This window comes from Pogonomyrmex barbatus, unplaced genomic scaffold (genome assembly GCF_055798465.1).
Source record: "Pogonomyrmex barbatus isolate J1 unplaced genomic scaffold, ASM5579846v1 scaffold9, whole genome shotgun sequence".
Classification (NCBI taxonomy): Eukaryota; Metazoa; Arthropoda; class Insecta; order Hymenoptera; family Formicidae; genus Pogonomyrmex; species Pogonomyrmex barbatus.
Window position 1 is genome coordinate 4,036,010 of NW_028297193.1, and position 20,779 is coordinate 4,056,788.

Genomic DNA, 20,779 nt, shown 5'->3' on the forward strand with positions numbered 1-20,779 from the left:
GTGGTGACTATCTTGCACCAAGTGCATAAAAAATACAATAAATTCACGAGTCACAAAAAGTTGATAAGGCCTGTTTTTTCTGGGTTTTTGTAATAATTATTCATATTTTAATTTGAATTCGAAAAGATTTGATAAAAATTTAAAAATTATATTAAAAAATAAATTTGGCCTATTCTTTTTTTATTTTAATTTTGGTATTGCGAAATCAGATTTTATTGAAAGAATGAAAGTAATTAAATATATATATTACATAAACATGTAAGAAATGTTAATTGAGATTGCCATCGCAAATGATAGATTTATAATATATGTCCATTTCTACCAATGTAGATTAATTTTAATCTTAGTCTAATTTATTAATCTGTTTTTTTTAATTCTTAGAATTAAGAAAAGGATAGAAAGTTAATCTGAAATTAAAGTTAATCCATAGTAGAAATGGATACCGCAAAAGAGCGTTCAATGAGTGTCATTTGCATTTACGCCACGATCAGGGAGTTCGTTCACCCCGCGATTATCTAACGAGGGTTGACGACCATCGATCTCGCTTGCCGAGTCCATCGATTCGCGCTATCGATTCTTTCGTTCATCCCCTCTAAAAAATAAAAATGGCCACCGCGGGCGCGCACACCGGCCGAGTGCACGTAGCTGTACGGTGTTGATAAACAGGCGGCGATAAAACGGCCTCACCGTCCAGAACGGTCGATTACACTCCCAGCGTGCGGGAGCGTCGACACAACGGCCGGGAGAAACGAATCAACAACGGCGTCGACGGCGAAGAAGATGAGGGTAGGCGCGGCGACGACGGCTCTGGCCGAGGAGCGGCGTCCCCGAGCTCATAGTGGCGACGGCGGCGACGGCGGCGACGAGCGTGCCAATGTTGAGGTTATGGACAACTTCGTGAAGATCGAGAAGATCGGGGAGGGAACGTATGGGGTGGTCTACAAAGCCCGGGACAAACTGACCGGGAAGCTGGTAGCACTCAAGAAGATTCGTTTAGAGACGTACGTGCCGCCTCGTAAATTTATCGGGAAAACGACACGCTTCTCTCTCTTTCTCTCTCTCTCTCTCTCTCTCTCTCTCTCTCTCTCTCTCTCTCTCTCTCTCTTCCTCTCACCCCTCTTTTTCTTTGTCTTACTTTCTCTCTCTTTCTCTCCCTGTCTCTCTCTGTCTCTTCCGCCTGTGGAAAATGTTACCTTGTAAATGTGTACCAGGATGATCCGCAGGCTCTGACTTGAACTAAAATCTCGGCAAGTGTATTCTAGAAAATGCTAAAGTCAAGTGGAACTTGTTTTTGAAAGGGTTTTTGAGGTGATAATGATCTTGCGATTAGAAATTGCCTCGATAGAATCAGGATGAAAGTAAATGGGAAATTATATGATATATGGTATAGTCAATTATAAATTGTTTTTTCAAGAAATTTTATATTATATCTTTGTTTCCACTTTTATCAAAGTTGATCAACTTTTATCTCAATTTAACTTATTTTTTTACCTTTCTTCAGTTCTAAGAATCAAAAAAAGATGAAAAGTAAATTGAACTGAGATTAAAATTAGATGTTGATAAAATAAACATTCATTGTTTTTTTACAGTTTTGAATATGTATCAAAATAAGAATACGCAAAGAATATTTTGTCTTCCCTTTTCTTACTCTTTCTCTCCTCTTCTCATATATTTAATCACACAATAAATATATTAATATTATACTAACTCTTAATTTAACCAATTATGCTTTTTAAAGAAAAATACATATATATTTATATTCTTAATTTTTTATAGTTTATATGTAGATTCATGTAACATATGATTATTAAGCTTTTATTAATCTAGCTTGGAATGTAATTTCCATAGCTATATATATTATTATTCCATTCCATTATTCCATTCTTTTTTTTTTAATGCTTGAAACAATACTATTTTAATAAAACATTATATGTTCTCATTTTACAAATAATATTTATATAAAAACATTAATTGGAGCTTGAAAATAGTATTTAAATTATTTTTACAAAAAATTATATTTTAATTATAGTTTTAAATATAGGTTTAAATATTATATTTATATTCAATTATCAATCAATTATCCTTAAAAATTATAATAAGAATAGGTATTATTAATTTTATTCATTATTTAAGGGTAAAATTATAAGAATAATTTGGTGATGTAATATTAAATTTTTAATGATACTTTTATAAATTTAACAGCAGGTAAACCAAGTAATGTTTAAGATACGCGTCGTTAATTTACTCCCGATTAAATTAATTTCGGCCTTTACCCATATATGTTAAAAATTATCAGTTTGCAGAACTGCAATATCAGCTGGGCTTTTGCTTGTGCACACTGCTAACACACTGCTAACAATCTGCATATTGGGGTCAGCTGAATCTGCGGGGGCCACGTTACACTAATTTTCGTAGCACCACATTATTCAGCTTGTCCCATTATGCCATGCTCGCCTGGTTTTTGATTTGGTATTTTTTTTTATTTAATACACTACTTATAATTTAATAAAATATGTTCCGTTAGGATTATTTTTGGGATAATAACTGTTATGTGTGTATGTATATATATGGTATATATTCTCTACAATTAAAGTATTTTCATTAAAAATAATCTTTTTTATTAATATACTGTTGAAAAATTTGTGTTAAATTTAATATACACATATGTGTCACGTAATCTACTTAAAATTTTTATATAAACAGGTAATGGCACTAATATTATATTAATATTTTAATAGAAAATAAATATAATCTTTACTGTAATGTGAATATGATGTCTAAAATTAACATATTTTTTATATTAAGATACTTTCGAATAAAAAATATTTCTATCTTTTGTAGACAAAATATTCAAGCTTTTAAAATAACATCTGATGATTTATATAAAAAAAATAATTAAATTTTATATATATATATAAAATATATTTCATTAGAGCGTTGAACAATGTTCGAATCATCCATCTTTTATTCCACTTTATATAAATATATATTACTTCAAAATTATTTTAATAACTTTATGTTTTAAATTAGATAAATCCAGTTAATAGATATATATTAAATTTAAATTTTTCATAGATGTGTTAAATATTTAACATAAAAAAAATTTTAACTAATAGATTTAATAAAAATGATTTAATAAAGAGATTTAGATTTAATAAAAATGTACAAATTTTTCAATCGTATATGTATACACAGATATTAACAGGATTTAATATTACATTATATTTGTGTTTGCTTCACCGATGCAACTTTGATGTTTTAAATGTTGTATGTGTATTTATAAGTAAACTTCCTGAGTGAAAAACATTAAAAAAATTAAAATTCTATGAAGAATAAAATATTCATTCCTTTTTAGTATATTTATCAGGTACTCAATTTTGCTAAATTAAATAGTGCTACTTTAAATCAGGGAAAGGGAAGGCGTTCCGTCTACCGCCATTCGGGAGATATCGTTATTGAAAGATCTTGCTCATCCAAACATCATACAGTTGTTCGATGTCGTAGACGGCAACAGTCATCTGTACCTCGTGTTCGAGTTTTTGCAACAGGATCTCAAAAAATTGTTAGATTCCGTTAAGGGGGGCCTGGAACCAGCGCTCGTCAAGGTAATAAATCTTGGCCGAGTTCACCGCTACCAGATTCCTAACGTATATGTGTTCTTTTGAAAACAAGACGATTTGTGTTACAGAGCTATCTCTATCAATTACTGAAAGCGATTTCCTTTTGCCACCTACGTTGTATATTGCACAGAGACTTAAAACCGCAGAATCTACTGATAGATCGAGATGGTCATATAAAATTGGCCGATTTCGGCTTAGCCAGAATGATCGGAGTTCCTGTTCGCACTTACACACACGAGGTTGTCACGCTATGGTATCGCGCACCGGAAGTTCTTCTAGGAACCAAATTGTATACCTGTGCGCTGGACATATGGAGTCTCGGCTGTATATTCGCGGAAATGGTATGTGAAAATTGCGCAAGAGTTACCGAGTAATATAAAACCCGTGGTTTCTGCGAGATAATACGATCTTTATAGGCCACCAGGAGGCCTCTGTTTCCCGGGGATTCCGAAATAGATCAGTTGTTTAGGATATTTCGTATGCTCGGTACACCGGATGAGACAATTTGGCCAGGAGTGTCACAGCTTCCGGACTACACATCCAGATTTCCAAGATGGGAGACGACTAATTTAGATGACGCTTTACCCGCTTTTGAGGACGATGCCAAAAATTTACTTACAGTAAGAGAAAACCCATGGAATCCATTCCGTGGAAACGTACGCTTACATATACATATATCTTTTTTATACTTCTAGAAAATGCTGACGTACGATCCTAATCAAAGGATAACAGCAAGAAAAGGTTTGAGTCATTCTTACTTCACTGGAGTTAAATTAGTTCCACCTCCACTGCCAAAGAAAAACTGACATAGGTTTATGGTTGATATTTTGAAATAATGTATTTTTATAGGTTTCTATTAAATGTAAAATAATTTTCGATGGAGATAATTTTATACTGACAGTGTGTTCAAAAGTACATGAATAAGTCTAAATATATATATATTTTTACTTCTTTAAATCTTATATATTATATATATATATATATATATATTAATTTTTCAGTATTTTTCATATCCTCCTCATTTCTTACTCCATTACACAAAAAATGCGAATATAATATTTTTTAATAATTATATATATATTTTTTTCAAAAATTGTGCGTCGTTATTTTACATTACATGTCATTAATAATAAAATTTTTAAAACATTTTTTTTAGTTTATGATATAATGTTAAAAGCTAATAAAATTTTGATCAATTTCCTTTTTGATACAGGAACAACAATATAAAATGAAATGTAATTATGTAATTATGCAGAATATAGAAATATTAATATTCACTCATATTTAATGAATGCTAACATTTTTTAAAACTCATCTTAAATTTTCTATAAAGACGAAGATTTAAAGTTAGAAATTATGTGATATAATTGAAGAAATAAAACTTGCAAATTTTTTTGTAAATTTTCGTTTCGTTTTGTCTTAAATTTTTGTTTATTTTCGAACCAATTTTTGATATTTAATTAAAATTAATTTTAGAATAGAAAAGTTTATTTTTCATTCATTTAGAATTAAATTACCCAATAAAAAATAAAAATTTATTGTAACAAGTGAAATTTGTTATGATTTTCTTATTATTTTTTCTAAATTATTAATTAGTTTGCGTTTATTTTTATAAGATAAACACAATGCTCCTAATCTATTTCATATTCAAGTTTTTAATATCAAGAATTTTTTTATTTCTCAGATTTGTTCAGATTTTGATTTCAAACTTTCAAATTTTAATTATGATTCAAAGTTTACTGCAAACAGTATTATATTACTTATTTAATTTTGATGTTTAAATACAAATGTGACAAGAAAAAATTAATTTTTTGTTGAGAAAAAACCCAAGAAAGGAAAATCGAAACTTCAAGAGTATGAGGAATCCACAGCATTCTGCCCTACTAAAGTAAAGCTGGAAAGCCCGTCGCGTTTTTGAGTTGATAACTAGTATGCCATTCGGGTAGATTGAGAGGATGACTCGATCAACTTTGGTAAAGTGATTTTCGAATGAGTTTCGGTAACTGCTGGATTTGCCTTTCGTGATACCGGCGAAGACGCGAGTTTCGGAAGACGCAGATCCTTGGGGGATGGAGTTTTCCTCGGTGTACCGGGGGATGTTCTGTTAGATACTGCGGAGGATGTTCTACTGGGTGTGCCAGGGGATGTTTTTCTAGGTGTACCAGGGGAGGATTCGTCGCCGGCAGATCTAACGCGCAGGCTGCTGGGTGGACGTGGGGAAGTCGGCGATCTTCCCGATGATCGACTTTTCGGCGTGCTCCTGCCGTGTGTCACATCTGGCGAAGGTGTTGCGGACACGTGTTCGTTCGTCGAATCTTCCATTTCTTGCACGAGTTGCTTTCTGGGCGTCGTGGCTTCCGGAGATTTGGCCAGTCCACTTCTGACAGCTTGGGGTGTCACGACAGGCGAGGGTGACACAGCGCCACGAGTTTTGGTGGGCGTCGAAGGTGGCGGTTGAGGCTGGGGTATCTCATTATCATTGGTCTTTGAACTATTCGGATCATCCCTCACGGGAGTCTGAACCTAAGGAGAATTGTGAGATAATAATTTATTTACAAATGTTCATCGATAGAATGTGATCAGTAATACATTTGGGCGCATCTAACGTCATCGAGTTGTAATACTCGATGCATCCCTTTGTTACAATAGTATGTGCAGACTGACCTTGATTGGCAGGCGGTGAATGGTGGCGATGCTTTGCGGACCCTGAGTGAATTGCACGTGAGAGTGAAGTACACGCTGTGCGTATTATTCTTTTAAGGGATGGCAAATTTTCTAAATATGTCTAGTAGATTAGGTATCGATAAGGAAGGACTGAGGAGTTATTCGTGTTTGCCGGTACCGTTCGTGCCAAACTCTAGCAGGAATTAGTTTTAGGATCGTGCCTGCGTCGATACTAAATCTTCGTATTGCAAATCTTGCACGAAGTAATTAATTTTCAACTGACAGGTCTCTGTGAAGTCAAGTTTTTAGTATTCTTGAAACAGTATTTAAATCTGAATTTTTTATATCTCAAATATAATACGAAAAGCAATTTATCAGACTTATTTATTAAGTTTAATTAAAGAAATTGATCTTTGTTTATTTTTTTTGTATTACTCTCCAATGGGAGAGAATTCAATTTAATTCTAAAAGCAGATATTTCAATATTCATAAATAGTATAAAGTACTTTTGTTAGTTTCTTTTAATCCTTTTTTTTAATTGTTGTTATTGCAACATTAATAAATTAAAAACTTAAAAAGATTAAATTAGACGGATTTTAAGGGGCCTTAAAAAGATGTGATGGAAGAATCTTGCTCCTGGATGTTACCTATCGCGTGACGACGATTATGCGAATGTTTTATGTTTTATCTTTTTTATCTTGGCGTTTAAGTAATGAAACTAATTAATTACGTTCTACATATATTTTTATAAAGGTAAATAAAGATAAATTCTTATAAAGATAAAAGAGGATGCAACCATTTTCCATTAAGAAAATTGAGGCGAGGATGCGGCTCGGGTGTTGAGAGACAAAGAACGGATATAAATTTAAAAACAAAAATATTATTATAATGCCTCTCCAGAGCAATCCTAATCCAGGACGCGCTATGGGCACGTCGTTACACTATTTGCGTTCGTACGAAGTGGTAACTTGTGACAATTACGAGGATCTAAATGTTAATTATCATTCTCTGTCTCCGTGAAATATCGCAGTACGTCAATTGAATCAAATTATCTCTTAATAATTTATGTGGAAGCAATACAGTGTAAATAATGTGTTATATATTCCCCTTTCACTCTCTTTCTCTTTCTCTTCTCTCTCTTTCTTTTTTTTACCGATGTGTAAATTGCACGAGGTACCTAAGGTAGTGACGTAAGTGAAAGATTTTTATTTTTGGCGTAGTCGCACGCATTCTTTCCATCGATCTCTCCTTTCTGTTGATAAACACTCCCCATCACCGATCATCACCCGATGCTTCTTTTCGCATCAGCGATATTTTATATATATTTATATATATATATATATATATATATATATATATATATATATATAATATATATATATATATATATTTATGTACTCGCATGGGATGTAATGTGTTGATTACGTATCTACAATAAGGTTTTACACGAATATCTCGTATATGTTCTCTCGTCTAAAGCGCAATCTCTCTAATCAGCCCGATGTACCTGACAGGTGTCTCGCGCGAACGCATCGCGATTCACCTGCGCGTTACACCTGGCTCTTCTGGCACTTTTCTTCGCGTTTCTCGCGCCCTCGTTGCATCGGGCACAATCCTGGATAACTAGTAATTCCGCGCGTAAAGCTCTGAGATATAACAAACCTTTCCCTTCGGTAATCGCGGCTGCAATGTATAGATGCGGTGCAAAAAGCCGAGTTATCCACGATCGGACCGACGTTGGTGCAACGATTTTGGTTCCCTAATGATCCATCCCCATGTCAATCGAGATTGCTGTTTTCGCATAATCTTCCGCCTCCTCACATCGATCACGTGTCATCGAAACGAAGATCATTCACGTGAAGATCACGAACAATAGCGTCGCTACGCGTCGTCGTTCGCGATTTAGCTATTCGGGATGACGTTCCCCCGTAGTTCAAGTGAAATGCAACATACGCACGGGAGGGAGATTGTGGGCTGTTAAAACTTCCTCATTTAAATTAATATACACGCAGAAATCAAGATACGCGCGTTTGTCTAATGTCTATTCCCCCTGAGAGGACGTGTTAGTTTTTTCTGCATGCTATGTCGCAACGACGCACGAATGTATGTGTACTTTCAGCAGAACTTTTTACGTAGATATGTCCACAGAATAAGATGCTAGATATCGTAAGTTAAATAATAAAACACAATTTTACATTTATCAAGTTAGATAAGACCAGTAATGTTATAAATTACATTAAAAAAAAAAATAAATAATATTACGTTTACGTTATCTGCAAAATCGGCGATAAAAAATTTGAAGACACTTCAGTCTGTCTTATTCTCCGTCTTACTCCGATAAATTTTTCATTTTTATGCATTTTTATGTTGTTAATTTAAGTTTCCTTAAACGATTACGTATTAAGCGTATTGCAATAATGCATTGTGGCAGATTAAATTCGTGTATGATCAGATCGATCGTAGTTCGTGATTCAACGATAACGGCGCAAATGCGTATCAAAAGTCAATAACTCGCAAATATTGACATTTTCATAACGAGAACATATGAGATAGACAATGATTTGAAAAATTGCAAGTACGAGCCGTGACTGGAATATAATTTCTGATAGAGAAAGTTATCATTCAAAAAGATGAAGAGTTTCACTTGTGTGAAAACTCTTTCTTCAATCTGCTTTTCTCTGTTTTTTGTCTATTTATTAAAACAAAATGAAATATTTTTCTCAGTTCTTTTGCCTCTTTTGCATACTTTATGGATTGCACATTTATTGCGTAATTCTTACGTAAATACGTATTATTACAATCAAAGGGTGTTTTCACGATACACACGATGATGTCACTTTATCTATTTAGAGATAATAAAAATTGCCGCGAACACGGAAGGTACCCTGATACTTCGCGTTCGGCTTGATAACAAATCAACACGATAACGCATATCGGTTCAATATCGTCGATCAAATTCTCACTCGTCGCGCAAATTTCGTCGCCCGCGAGATGTCATTTCGCGACCCTTTTTTTTATTGAGGAATTTCCGCGCCACACGCCTCGTTACATCCCTTTGTCGCGCGAGGACCACGCTCATTCGTCCTCCGAAGGGGGGATAGATGGGTATACGTGATTAATCACATGCAAATGATATAATTAAAGCGGGTCTATCGGCCGACTTTTCGTGACCTAGCATTCCTGGTTCAGGTTCTCGTCCGAGGCTGGCAGGCCGTTCTTGCCGGAGTCGGTGATCGCGCCGGAGGGCACGGGGCTCTGCGGGCACAAGACACGGATCATCAGGATTAAAGCCTGCGGCATTTTTGCTAAACTGACTAAATAAATATCCCTCTTTTAATGCGCGTTAACCCCTTCACAGGCTAGTGCGACAGGCTAGCATTCCACCAATTGTTGACATCAAATATTATTCTAACAATTCGGTTAGCGTTCCAAAAAAATTTTTTTCCATCTTATTTCATGCGGCTTGTCCTAATTAATTGCGCACAGATTGTAACAGTACTGCACCTATCGATTTAAGATTGATTCTTTCGACGTCGATTAAGTTTAATCGCAGTTCATTATCTCTTTAATCTTTTTCTTTTCTTTTCTAACCAAATAAGGAAGGTGTAGAAAAAGACGAAGAGACAATTGTATTACGATTAAGTTTAATCTACGGCGCAAAGATAACAATTCTTAATATGTGCAATGTAAAGATCGCAATTATGTAATTTCGATAGGCGCATTTTTGCGTAGGTAACAACCAGCAGATATAATTCCGATCGATAAAGAACGCGATATAGAAAGTAGAAGAGAAGTATAAGAGAAAGTGTCATTCATATTGTAAAACGAATTTGGACAATGCAGAAAATGCACAGGCAACGAACTATATTATTTTATTCCGTTTCTTCTTTCTGAGGAAAGAATTTCCTAATTTTGCAAATCAGAAATATTATTTAAACAAATAAATTATTTTATATTTATTTATAATTCAGCGATAAATCTTTCCAAAGACACATTTATGAGATAATTATAAATACTTTGATATTTTGAATATTATTTTATTATATATTCATTTTTTAAGTATTATTTGTCTGTCAACGCGGGCCAATGTTTAAATGTGCTGCGTGTAGCATTGCGAATACGCATGCAATACGTGTTTAAGCACGTACATGCAGATCTTAGATACGAAAAATCTCGAGAAGTAATGTCATTGAACTGGAACTTTTCGTCATCGCGGTGTGTTTTGTGCGAAGAAATTTGCGAAAAGAACGCGTCGCGAAAATTCTACCGCGCGAAAGATGTTTCAAAAGAAGTAGCAAAGTTCCGAGATGAGACTATTCTCAAGACTTTTTTAGACTTTGCGAAGAATCATACCTGCGACCCGCTGCCGTTCAAGCTCTCAACATTGGAACTCGTCTGCCGAAGATAGTCTCTGTCGTTGAAAATTTTTTTGTCGCCACCGCCCGGCTTGTGCTTCATGTTATCCAACGAACCGATCTTACTTTCAGCTTTGATTTCTATTTTCTGCGTCGGAATCTGAGAAAATGGATAACAAAATCGTATTACTCGTTTGTTGTCAAAATTTTATTTTGACAAGCGGCTAGAGGAAAGTTAAAATAAAGAGCTAAAACAACATTTTTTCCTGTTTTTTTTCTTTTTTTTTTTACGTAGTCGGTTAAGCGCGCGATAATATGTTTATTACAATATTCGTTCGCCAATGAAATCAGAAACGACTTAAAAGCGCGATAACAGAAGTGACGATTGACCTAGACTCTATGATAAATTTGGAAACATGCGGAAACATGCTTAAATTTCTCATTCAACGTATCAATTTTACTTACGTCTATATCCGGCGATATAGATAGAACTTTACCGCTTTATTGTAAGGATAATAAGCATATTTTCGTAAATCGTGGAAGTAAACTGATCTATCATGCCAATTATAAATAGTGATTTCCAGTGTGGGAAATATCGACGTACGCGATACATGTGATTGTACATAGATTTATAAAGTTTGCAGCCAAATGCGAATTTTTACAAAATTAGTATTGCATTTGATTGTCCATAATTTGTACACATTTGTTTATAAATAATCATTTTTCGTCGACTCAGCGAAAAAAATTATAAACCGAAAAATTAGAGCAAATTTTATTTTGAGTATCCTTAAGTATGCCTTTTTTTTAAATTATATACATTTTTAAAAATTATATTTCTTTTAAATTATATATTTTAAATTCGATTGTTTATGAATTCTCTTTCGTATGTCCAAAAATAATTATTTTTTGGTCCATTCAGCGAAAAAGTTATAATCAAATGTATATGGTAAAATTTGCTCTAATTTTTTGTTTGTTTATAATTCTTTTCCGCTGAGTGGACTAAACATTATTTATAGACAATCAAATATGATATTAATTTTGTAAAAATTTGTATTTAGGAGTGCCAACTTCATAGACCTATGTGTACTTGTTTACGGGATCTAGTTTTACTCATCTTACTTTCCACGATTTGGCGAAGTACGATGAATTAATTTCAATCGTGATATCAACTGGACAATAAAGGTCGACTAAATAGACTAAATAGAAAGAAGCGAAAAAGATAGAAAGAAAGCGACACGTGGTACATTTAATTCACATGCTATTTCGTCAGCTGCATGATATACTCACGTCGTTCTTCGTTTCCTGCGGTGTCTTTGGCGGAGTTGCGGACTGAACATCAAGAAATAACAATGGCTTGTTAATAATGACAATAGACAATACATGCATGTACGAATTAGCTGCACAATTGGATTTTCCAATGATGTTTTTTTTTCTCAATTCGGGTTTTAACGAAATTAACGAACTGCATTTGACGGAACAAACATGTATTCTGCTTCGCCAAAAATGAATAATTAAGCAAAATTAATAATTCCAAGTCGAACAATTTTATAGGTCGCAAAGGACACATATATAACTTGAAATTATTAATTCCGCCTTAAAATCGCCAAAATATAACCGTCTCCTTGCTGAATCATCAGTTTTCTAATTAAAAACTAATAACTTTGTTCGGAGTATGTATATATATATATATATGTATATTACTGTCTATGTCAGCATTCCACATGCAATGAAATTTGATCTAGCGTATTACTGGGTAATTATCTTGGATGTTCCTATGACATAAAATGAACGAAGCGAGCATTGCGTTTGTAATGGATTTTACTCCAATTAAGCTTCCGTCACCGAATCAGCCATCTATGAAGAAATAATATGTGAAATAATATGAAGGTGAGAATTTGTATAATGATTTTCTGTAACAGTATGTAAACATATGACTTTGTTGCTCCTTCGTTCAACTAATTATCAAACGTCAATGATAAAATACTAACAATACATATGTAAATGTAAACGCATACAATAAATGCATGCAATAAATAATTAATAATTCTTTTCGATGTTAATTGCTCGATGCAAAGAATGACATGATCGTGCTAATATTAATCAAAATATCGTTAATATTGAAAATGATGATATTTTCCGTTTGAACTAAGAATTTTGATTAGCTAAGAATCTCATTCAACTTGTTTATACAGAAATATATCAGAAAAGTAAAAAGTTGATTAATAAACTAGAAAATTTATATAACTGGCTTATATAAAAACTGATTTTAAACTACAAATTGCAAATGTGTTATTTAGCATGTATAATAATAATAAATCTTACCTTGACGCTGCCACCACCAGGGACATGCTTCGCGTTTTCTTTGGATCCGACTTTTGGTTTTGCCTTGTCCTTGAAGTCGAGTTTTACTGTTTCGATCTTCTTGTCACCGCCGCCCGGTTTGTAAGTTGCGTTCTCCAAGGAGCCCACTTTGGACTTGGCATTCCACTGAAGTTTCACTTGAGCGATCTACGTTCGAAATTTGACGATTTGATTGTAAAGCGTGTTAGTAATTCGATTTCCGCTACTATTTTCAATATTTCAAGAATATAGGAGAGAGAAATAAAGGTGTTCTCTAAGAAACACAAAAGCAACACGTTTATCGACAATAAAATGGTTAATTCAATACCAGGCTTGAAAAGGATCAACCTTTTTGTCGCCACCGCTGGGCGTATATTTCTCGTTCTTCGCGGCGATTTTCGGCTGCGCTTTACTTCCAAAGTCCAGCTTTCTGTTCTCTATCTTCACTTTACCCCCGCCTGGCTTGTAACTCGCGTTGTCTAGAGAACCGATCTTCGATCGTACAGTCTTCAGATTCGGAGAGGGCGCAGCCCCGACTTGAATTTTATTCATCGGCAGCTCTGCACGATTAAAAGAGAGAGATCGTTGGTTTGGATGTACGTCACGTCAACGTAATGTGATTTTTTTTTTTTTAAACATTGTCCTTACTCTAATTTTTTCTATAGTATTCAAATTCTATAGTATTCATTCCTATTTCTCAGCGAAAAGAGATGCAATTATATTTATATAAAATTAGGATTAACGTCGAGGATGTTAGATAATCGAATGTTTTAATATTGGCGGAATATATTAGATTTTGCCTACGCGAAGATCAATCTTTTTCTAAATTATTACGAAACCAGGTATACTTACTCTTTTTCTCTTGGGCAGTCGACGAAGGCGTATCGGGAGTTCGCGGTAATGATTTAGTAGATTTCGTAGGCGATCCAGCGTTCGATCTTTTATCAACTTCTTTAGACTTTTTAGTTGGGGATTCTCCGACTCCGTTCGTAGTCGGTGTCTATTTATAGGTGAATAATTTTAATTTTTTGGAGAAAGAAATATTTCTGATATTGTACAACATATAAAAAAAGAAAAAAGCACATCTATAAATCTGTAAGATATTTACCCCGCTAACTTGCGACTCGCTTGGGCTACCATTTTGAACCTCTGTGGGAAAAAAGAATATATTAATACATCGTTTAATAATCAATTAAAAATATACATACGTCAGAATCGTCTCTCACCGAAGCAAAGTCTCAAGAGTCTCAAAATAAAAATCTCAGGTTTTTATAAACAATATGTTTTAAATTTTTAATATTTTACGATAAAAACAGTTTCTTGTTCATGAAATTAGTTTTATAATTATCTTATGATATCAAGTTCTGAAAAAGAATCGAGAATCAAAAATTATTTGTTTAAAATTGGCAAAGCAAAGAAATTGGTATATTTGCGAAGGATAAACGAATCAGGATCTGCTTTATTTATTTCTGCGCGCAACCTTTTTTCTTCTCAGCTTTCTCGATGTCCAGTTTCGATGGCGTTTGCGCGCGAGGAGTTTTAGGTGTTGGAGTAATTGGTTTCGTCATCGCCGCTGCTGTCTGGTTTGCTATTTCCTCTATTTTTTCGGCTGAATCTTCAACGAAAGATGTTCTCTTCTTTCCGTCCTCTGTTTGCTTCTCGCTAATGGGCGATTTCGGAGAATTCGGCAATCGAGGGCTACCGCTGGCAGACAGGGATCTCTGTTGTCCATTGTCATAGCCCTTAACACCCTCCGGTGATCTCGGTGTTGTCGGCGATCTCGGTGACTTGCCGCCTTTCTCGCTCGTTAAACTCAACGATGACGCCGGTCTACTGGATTCTTTCACTTGGAGAGTGTCGGCGGATTTGTCGCGATGCGGATTCTCGGAGGGGTTTTCCGTCCCGGCGAAGGCCCCATCCTCATCGTTGCTCGATTCTATTCCGGCTCGAGGTGTGCTCGAACGTGACCTGTTGGGCGTTCTCGCCGCGGTCTCCGACTCTCTTTCCGCATCCGGAGACGGCGCCAATTGCGAGGCCGGGGTACTCGCGCGTGATTTATCCGGCGTTTTCAACTCCGGCGTTCTCGATTCCTGTTCCGCGTTTCCAGATGCTTCCAGACTGGCTGGAGTATTCGAACGCGACTTATCTGGAGTCTTGACCGGAGTCTTCGATTCTTGTTCCGCGTTATCAGACGGTTCCAGTCGGGCTGGAGTGCTGGAACGCGATCTGTCCGAATTCTTGTCCTGTTCCGCGTCCAGATGAGACGGAGTGGCGGATCGCGAATGCTCTGAAGACTTCGATGGAGTTTTCAAGCTCTGTTCGGTACCTTCAAATGTATCATCATGTGGACTGCTGGGCTTTTTTATTTCTTCGGACATCGACGCGGCATTAATCTCTTTGCTCGAGGGCGGTCTGCTATCGAGTGACTCCTCCTTTTTTTCTTCCTTATCGTTATTTACCGCGGAAGATGGTCTGCTTTGAGAAATGAGCGTCGCCGTATCATCAATATTAGCAGAAATTGGTCTTGACGGTGCGTCTCGTTTGTCATCCATTTTTTCTGCTTTATCCTCAATAGTAGCCGTTCCCGGTCGACTCGCGGGTCTACTGTCGTCGACTTTCCTCGGGGTTAAGGGTGATTTAGAGCCGTTCACCAATCCCTCAGGAGCATCCTCGCCATTGTGTCGCGGTGACCTCTCGTTATCCATCACGACGTCATCGTCGTCGTCGTTCTCGTCATTCTTCCTCTGCAGGTAACCCTCCGGTTTATCAAGGTTAGTCTCATTAATGTCCGCCATCTTCTCAATGACAATGCGCGGTCGTGTCGGTTGCTTGATCTCCTCGTTAGATAAAAGATGCTGCCTCTGCAGACTCAGCGACGAGTCATTTCTCAATAACTGCCGCGGGAAAACGGATTCTTGGCTGGATCGCCGGGGACCGTTTTGGGGTGGCGCAATATCCGGTCTCTGAAACCGCGGGTCGTTGCCACTTCGCTGCTGTTGCTGTTGCTGCTGCTGCTGCTGTGCCTGATATGCCTGTTGGTTAATAACGAAGGGTGGCCGTTGTTGACCACTCGCCCCTTGCGGCGAGGGACCTCGAATCCCCGGGGAATACGGGAAGCGTTGATTCGGGGGTAGCAGCGGATTTTGCGGAGGCAGCTGGCCGGGCTGCGGTGACCTTGGGGAGAAAGAGCTCCCTGGTGGTCTCGGTGGGCCGTAAGGTCGAAGCTGCACAAATTGACCCGAGGTCGACGGTGGACCTAGAGACGAACGACTGTCCAATCGTCGTAATGGCGGTCCCGGTCGAGGTGCGCCTACAGGACCGTTATTTATCGAATTTCTAGGAGACGGAGGTGGACCTTGCGGTCGCACCTGAAATCCTTGTGGCGGTAAAGAAGCGTTTGGCTTCACCTGCGGAGAATAGTATATATCGCGTATATTTGCATAACAGGAGAATCTGCTCGTCGATAATTCTACTATGATAAATCATGATTTTGACAGAAAACAGATGAGCTTGGAAATAGTTTTCTGATGTATTATAATTTTTTTTGTTATCTGAAAAGCTAGCTACACTGTATATTTAGAATTTTAATAATACGTCGAATTGTTCGTTCTCGCCGGACGTATCATATTTTTGTAATCGTGTAATAATTTGATGGAAGATGCTATCAATTCTGGTGAAATCAATTTTTGATGCAATAAACATCAATGATCGCCCACATGCTAATAGTTTTTATTGTAAAGAAAACTACGTTCGTGCATCTCTAACATCGAAATCTAAATTCACCGCGCTGTTCCGATCTCTGTTGGAAAGTAATCAGAACTGAATATATATTCAATTTATTCAAGTTTTCTTTGTTTGAACGTTGATTTTATCTTTGTTAGACGAACTTATAGGTGACTTATGATATCTCAATTTGATATGAATTAAAACGGCACGGTTTTTTGGCACCAGGAACGTTCGCGAGTCCTAATCTCGAGTGATATTGGCACATGAAGAAACGAAATCAAAGGCTATTGGCGCATGAAGCAAATTGTGATCGACAGTACTAACCCTGACCTTAGCCCCATCGATCTTTTCGTTCATGTGCCGTGATTCAAATTACAAGTCTACAAACGTTAACTCAATTTTCTGCGTCATCCTAGCCGTTATCTTTCGACATGGAACTACCGTTGACTTTCTTATCGTCATTTCGAATGACGCGTCCTAGCGTTATGTGCCAGCGGCTGTTTGCTCTCATCGTAAGTATTTTCACAATTCAATTTCGTTAGTTTATAACGCGACATTTCGTGTTGCAGGCTAATGCCGCGCGACAGTAAAACGTAGAAATGTACAACGATAACAATGTTGAAAACGCGGTGGAAACTACAGTCGACTCTGACGGGAGTCCGAAATTCGTGAAATAGTGGCCCTGAGTTTATCGATCTTTTGATAATGCGGGTCGGTGACGTCTCGCCGTACCGTTTCTACCGTGCCTGCCACCGTTTTTTACTTTCGGTTCATTATGGGATCAAGCCACGAACGACTCGAGTTCCAACGCGATTCATTCGCTTCAAGAGATACCACAAGTAATGTTACATTTACGGACAAGATCCTCATTACTTGAAAAAAGTCGCAACGCATTTTAACCGATAACGAGGTCGAGCTCGTTTTATTACATGTGTTAGATATGTAATAAAACTAATCTCCATCATGGATTTTTTGTTAATCATTGACCATAATTCGATCTGTCTATCTCATTTTCTATTGCTTACCATAGTTTCTCCGTGGCCCGAAGTAGGTTCGGCCACACTGTTCGCGGTTTGCTGCGAGTCCATATCGATTTCTTTTGTATACACTTATGGGGTATACCTCAACGTCGCCTTGGACAATACGGTTCCCCGTAAACCTGTTGCGTAAACATGTGACCAACGAGTTTTTGTAAAAGTTTACGAACCAAGCGGTCGACATCAATGCCGCTACGTAGTGAATGAATGTCGCAGCGTGTCAGACGAGGACTACCTCATTACGTTTCTTGTACTACTGGACACTGCATACAATGTATGCGCGTGATAAAAGTGACGAAGAAGATACGCGCAGATGTGCCAGAAGAAAATACATTTTGTACCAAAAGCGAGCTAACAATAAATATTTTCAGTATTAAATTCATCAAACATGGAAAAGTCTAATAAAAATAATTTTACGTTTATGATTACAAGAAAGAAAAAGGAAGAGAGAAAATATTTAATTTAAAAATTATAAAATTAAATTACAAATTGAGAAAGAATACATTATTTTACAACAATATTTTATTATAGAAAAATATTTGAACAATATTTTTTTTAATTTAAGATAAAAATCTTTTATTTAAACAGAAAATTCTTTTGTTAAATGTTGAATTTAATAATAACTTAATAGTTCATATCAAGATTACTGATAGAGAAGCAAATAAAGAAAAATTGTATAACACATTCTGTTGTTATCTATCAAGATTTTATCAATTTATTATTTCATAAGAATACCTTTAACATAAAGAATTATTTATTTGCATATTAGATTACTTAGACAGCTTTAGATATTTAAACGCTATGAATAATTCACAGTCAAAATACGATACTTTCAACTGTTGTATGTACTTGTCTACTTTGATATAATTCTACAATGCGTGCAACGAGATGGTAGCCTTCAATTATAAACTATCTCCGGCAGTCTACGTGCCACAGATTATTACGTGCCAACGAGATTACAGTAATCAAATCGACATCAATTACCAATGATGTTTTACAAGTGCGAATATTCTACCAGTGAATAAATAGAGGTGTACATAATTAATCAGATCCTTCAATTTAGCAAGATGACAACGATATTACGAAATAGAAGAAAATAAAATATCAAATAACAAGAAATATATATTGGAAATATATATTCGAGTTATAAACAAGAACAAAAAAATATTTTATCTATTTCTATGAATCAAAAGACTTTAAATTAAATTTTCGTTTGTAAAATTTGTGAAATCGCATTAATTCTTTAATTCTAGAAATTTAAATATAAAATTATATATAATATATATAAAATATATATTATATATAATTTTATATTTAAATTTCCAGATAAAATATTAGCATGATTTTACAATTTTTTTATCTATAATATAAAATATATATATGAAATTATATTAAAATATTGTTTCTAGCTACAAAAAATGTAATATTCGAGAATATCGGAATAAAAATACGTTCCGCCTAAAATTCAATTTATTCATTCTTATATTAGAAACAAACGACAGCTTTTAGACAATGAATTGAAATCTTGCGAATCTGTAAGTTGTGCGATACATATCATGACTAACTGCGTATGACTATAAGCGCGTATATCACGGCGTAGATTTTAAGGAGCGGAAGGTAAAAGTGGCTGAGAGTTGAACATAAACGGAGGAAGACACGCGAATGATAACTGGCGTGGAACGATGAAACAAATCGTATTGCTGTAAATCGACGTCGATTAACCTTGACGGATAACAAAATTATTCCAAGAGACGAAAAGTCCCTGTCTCGAAACGATAACTAAAGAAGTAATGTTCCCTTGAGAGGATCTAACAATTACTCCTTATAATCACCGGATCGAAAATGTATCGATCCTATTCATTTTCTTTCATATTGTATGTATCATTGCAATTTCTGTTCTCTCGTCCATTAATCATCGTGACATCATTATACAACGTCAGCCTCGAGTTCACATTTTGGATTCGGCATTGACCTTTTTCTCGAAGTAAATGTTTTCGTCATTCTTGCAGACACGTGGAACGCCATTCCATGATAGCTATCGTAGATTGCGTATCAATTCAAAAATAGAATAATTTTCTGCCGCGATCCGTTTGCCGATAAAAAAAATATTTTGTTTTTATGTTAAATTTGCTTTTAAAAAATGATCTAACAATTTAATTTAAATTTATACAAATATCAATTTAAAAAAAAACGTAACTCTAACAATATTGCCAAATTCCAAAAATAAAATCCATTAAAATGATTCTCTAGGGAGGGTCGGAATAATTTGTTGACTGAGATAAAAGCTTTCGCCAAATGTGGCTATGAATTTTACTTTCAATTTACGACATGCGACTTAGAGGTAGATCAAATTACTCGCGGTTGATCACGTCACCGTAGCCGCGAGTAATTAAATCGGCCGGAGAAATAAAAACTTATTAATAACGTTTCGCACGCATAAAGTATGACCTGAGCACTTGATCACATTTAAGTAAAAAGTAGACTAACAAATTGCGTGTATCGCATGGGATTTTAACTGTTTAATCTTGTAACAATCTCCATTTCGGTATTACTCTCCTAATTTGCCTATCTGCGTGACTCCTTTTTCTCTATCCTTCATCAAAAGTGCGAATGTGTCCAAAAAATATTTTTGTCCGATATATTTTCATCCCTTACTTTTTGCCTATATTATAGAGAAATCTATAACACACGGTGGGAACTTCACGCGAACTCTATCACGATGAACACGTGGCCAGAGTAATATATCGGATCGTTAGAAATAGCTGCACCAGAAAAGGCAATTTATTCTGTTAGACCATGTATCTTGCTTTATGACCGGCAATCATGATTACTGCATTTAAAAAATTTAGATTAGTGAGTAAATTATCTAAGAATCTCTTCGATGTTTTTTCAATAATAGTCTTTACTATCAAATATGTATATATTATTGAGTTACGTAACATTTTAATAAATATAATTTGATGTAAATAATTTGATTTTGATTAATAATTTTAATACACATTTGCTACATAAAATATGAAATATAATTCAAACAGGT

At 35.5% G+C, this 20,779-nt stretch overlaps 2 protein-coding genes across 4 annotated transcripts; one reads left to right on the top strand and one right to left on the bottom strand.

Moving 5' to 3' along the window:
* The first annotated feature begins 83 nt into the window (after positions 1-83).
* Positions 84-4,577, top strand: LOC105429084 (cyclin-dependent kinase 2). Its single transcript, XM_011641813.3, has 5 exons — positions 84-1,001; positions 3,410-3,605; positions 3,689-3,961; positions 4,037-4,240; positions 4,316-4,577. Exons 1-5 carry the CDS (start codon positions 781-783, stop codon positions 4,424-4,426), a joined length of 1,005 nt encoding a protein of 334 aa, XP_011640115.2. The 5' UTR covers positions 84-780; the 3' UTR covers positions 4,427-4,577.
* A 696-nt stretch (positions 4,578-5,273) lies between these two features.
* tau (microtubule-associated protein tau) lies at positions 5,274-18,174 on the bottom strand. 3 transcript variants are annotated; one of them, XM_025218753.2, is made up of 9 exons: positions 17,731-18,174; positions 14,460-16,386; positions 14,088-14,128; positions 13,832-13,979; positions 13,328-13,539; positions 12,962-13,147; positions 11,927-11,968; positions 10,638-10,799; positions 5,274-6,143 (listed from the first exon to the last, which is right to left on the bottom strand). In XM_025218753.2, the coding sequence occupies exons 1-9, from the start codon at positions 17,791-17,793 to the stop codon at positions 5,547-5,549; spliced, it is 3,378 nt and encodes a 1,125-aa protein (XP_025074538.2). In that variant the 5' UTR covers positions 17,794-18,174; the 3' UTR covers positions 5,274-5,546. The 3 variants fall into 3 exon arrangements, with proteins under 3 accessions (XP_025074538.2, XP_025074539.2, XP_011640112.2); XM_011641810.3 differs by lacking the exon at positions 5,274-6,143 and adding an exon at positions 7,011-9,539 and having other exon boundaries at positions 17,731-18,144; XM_025218754.2 differs by lacking the exon at positions 11,927-11,968.
* Positions 18,175-20,779: the final 2,605 nt, after the last annotated feature.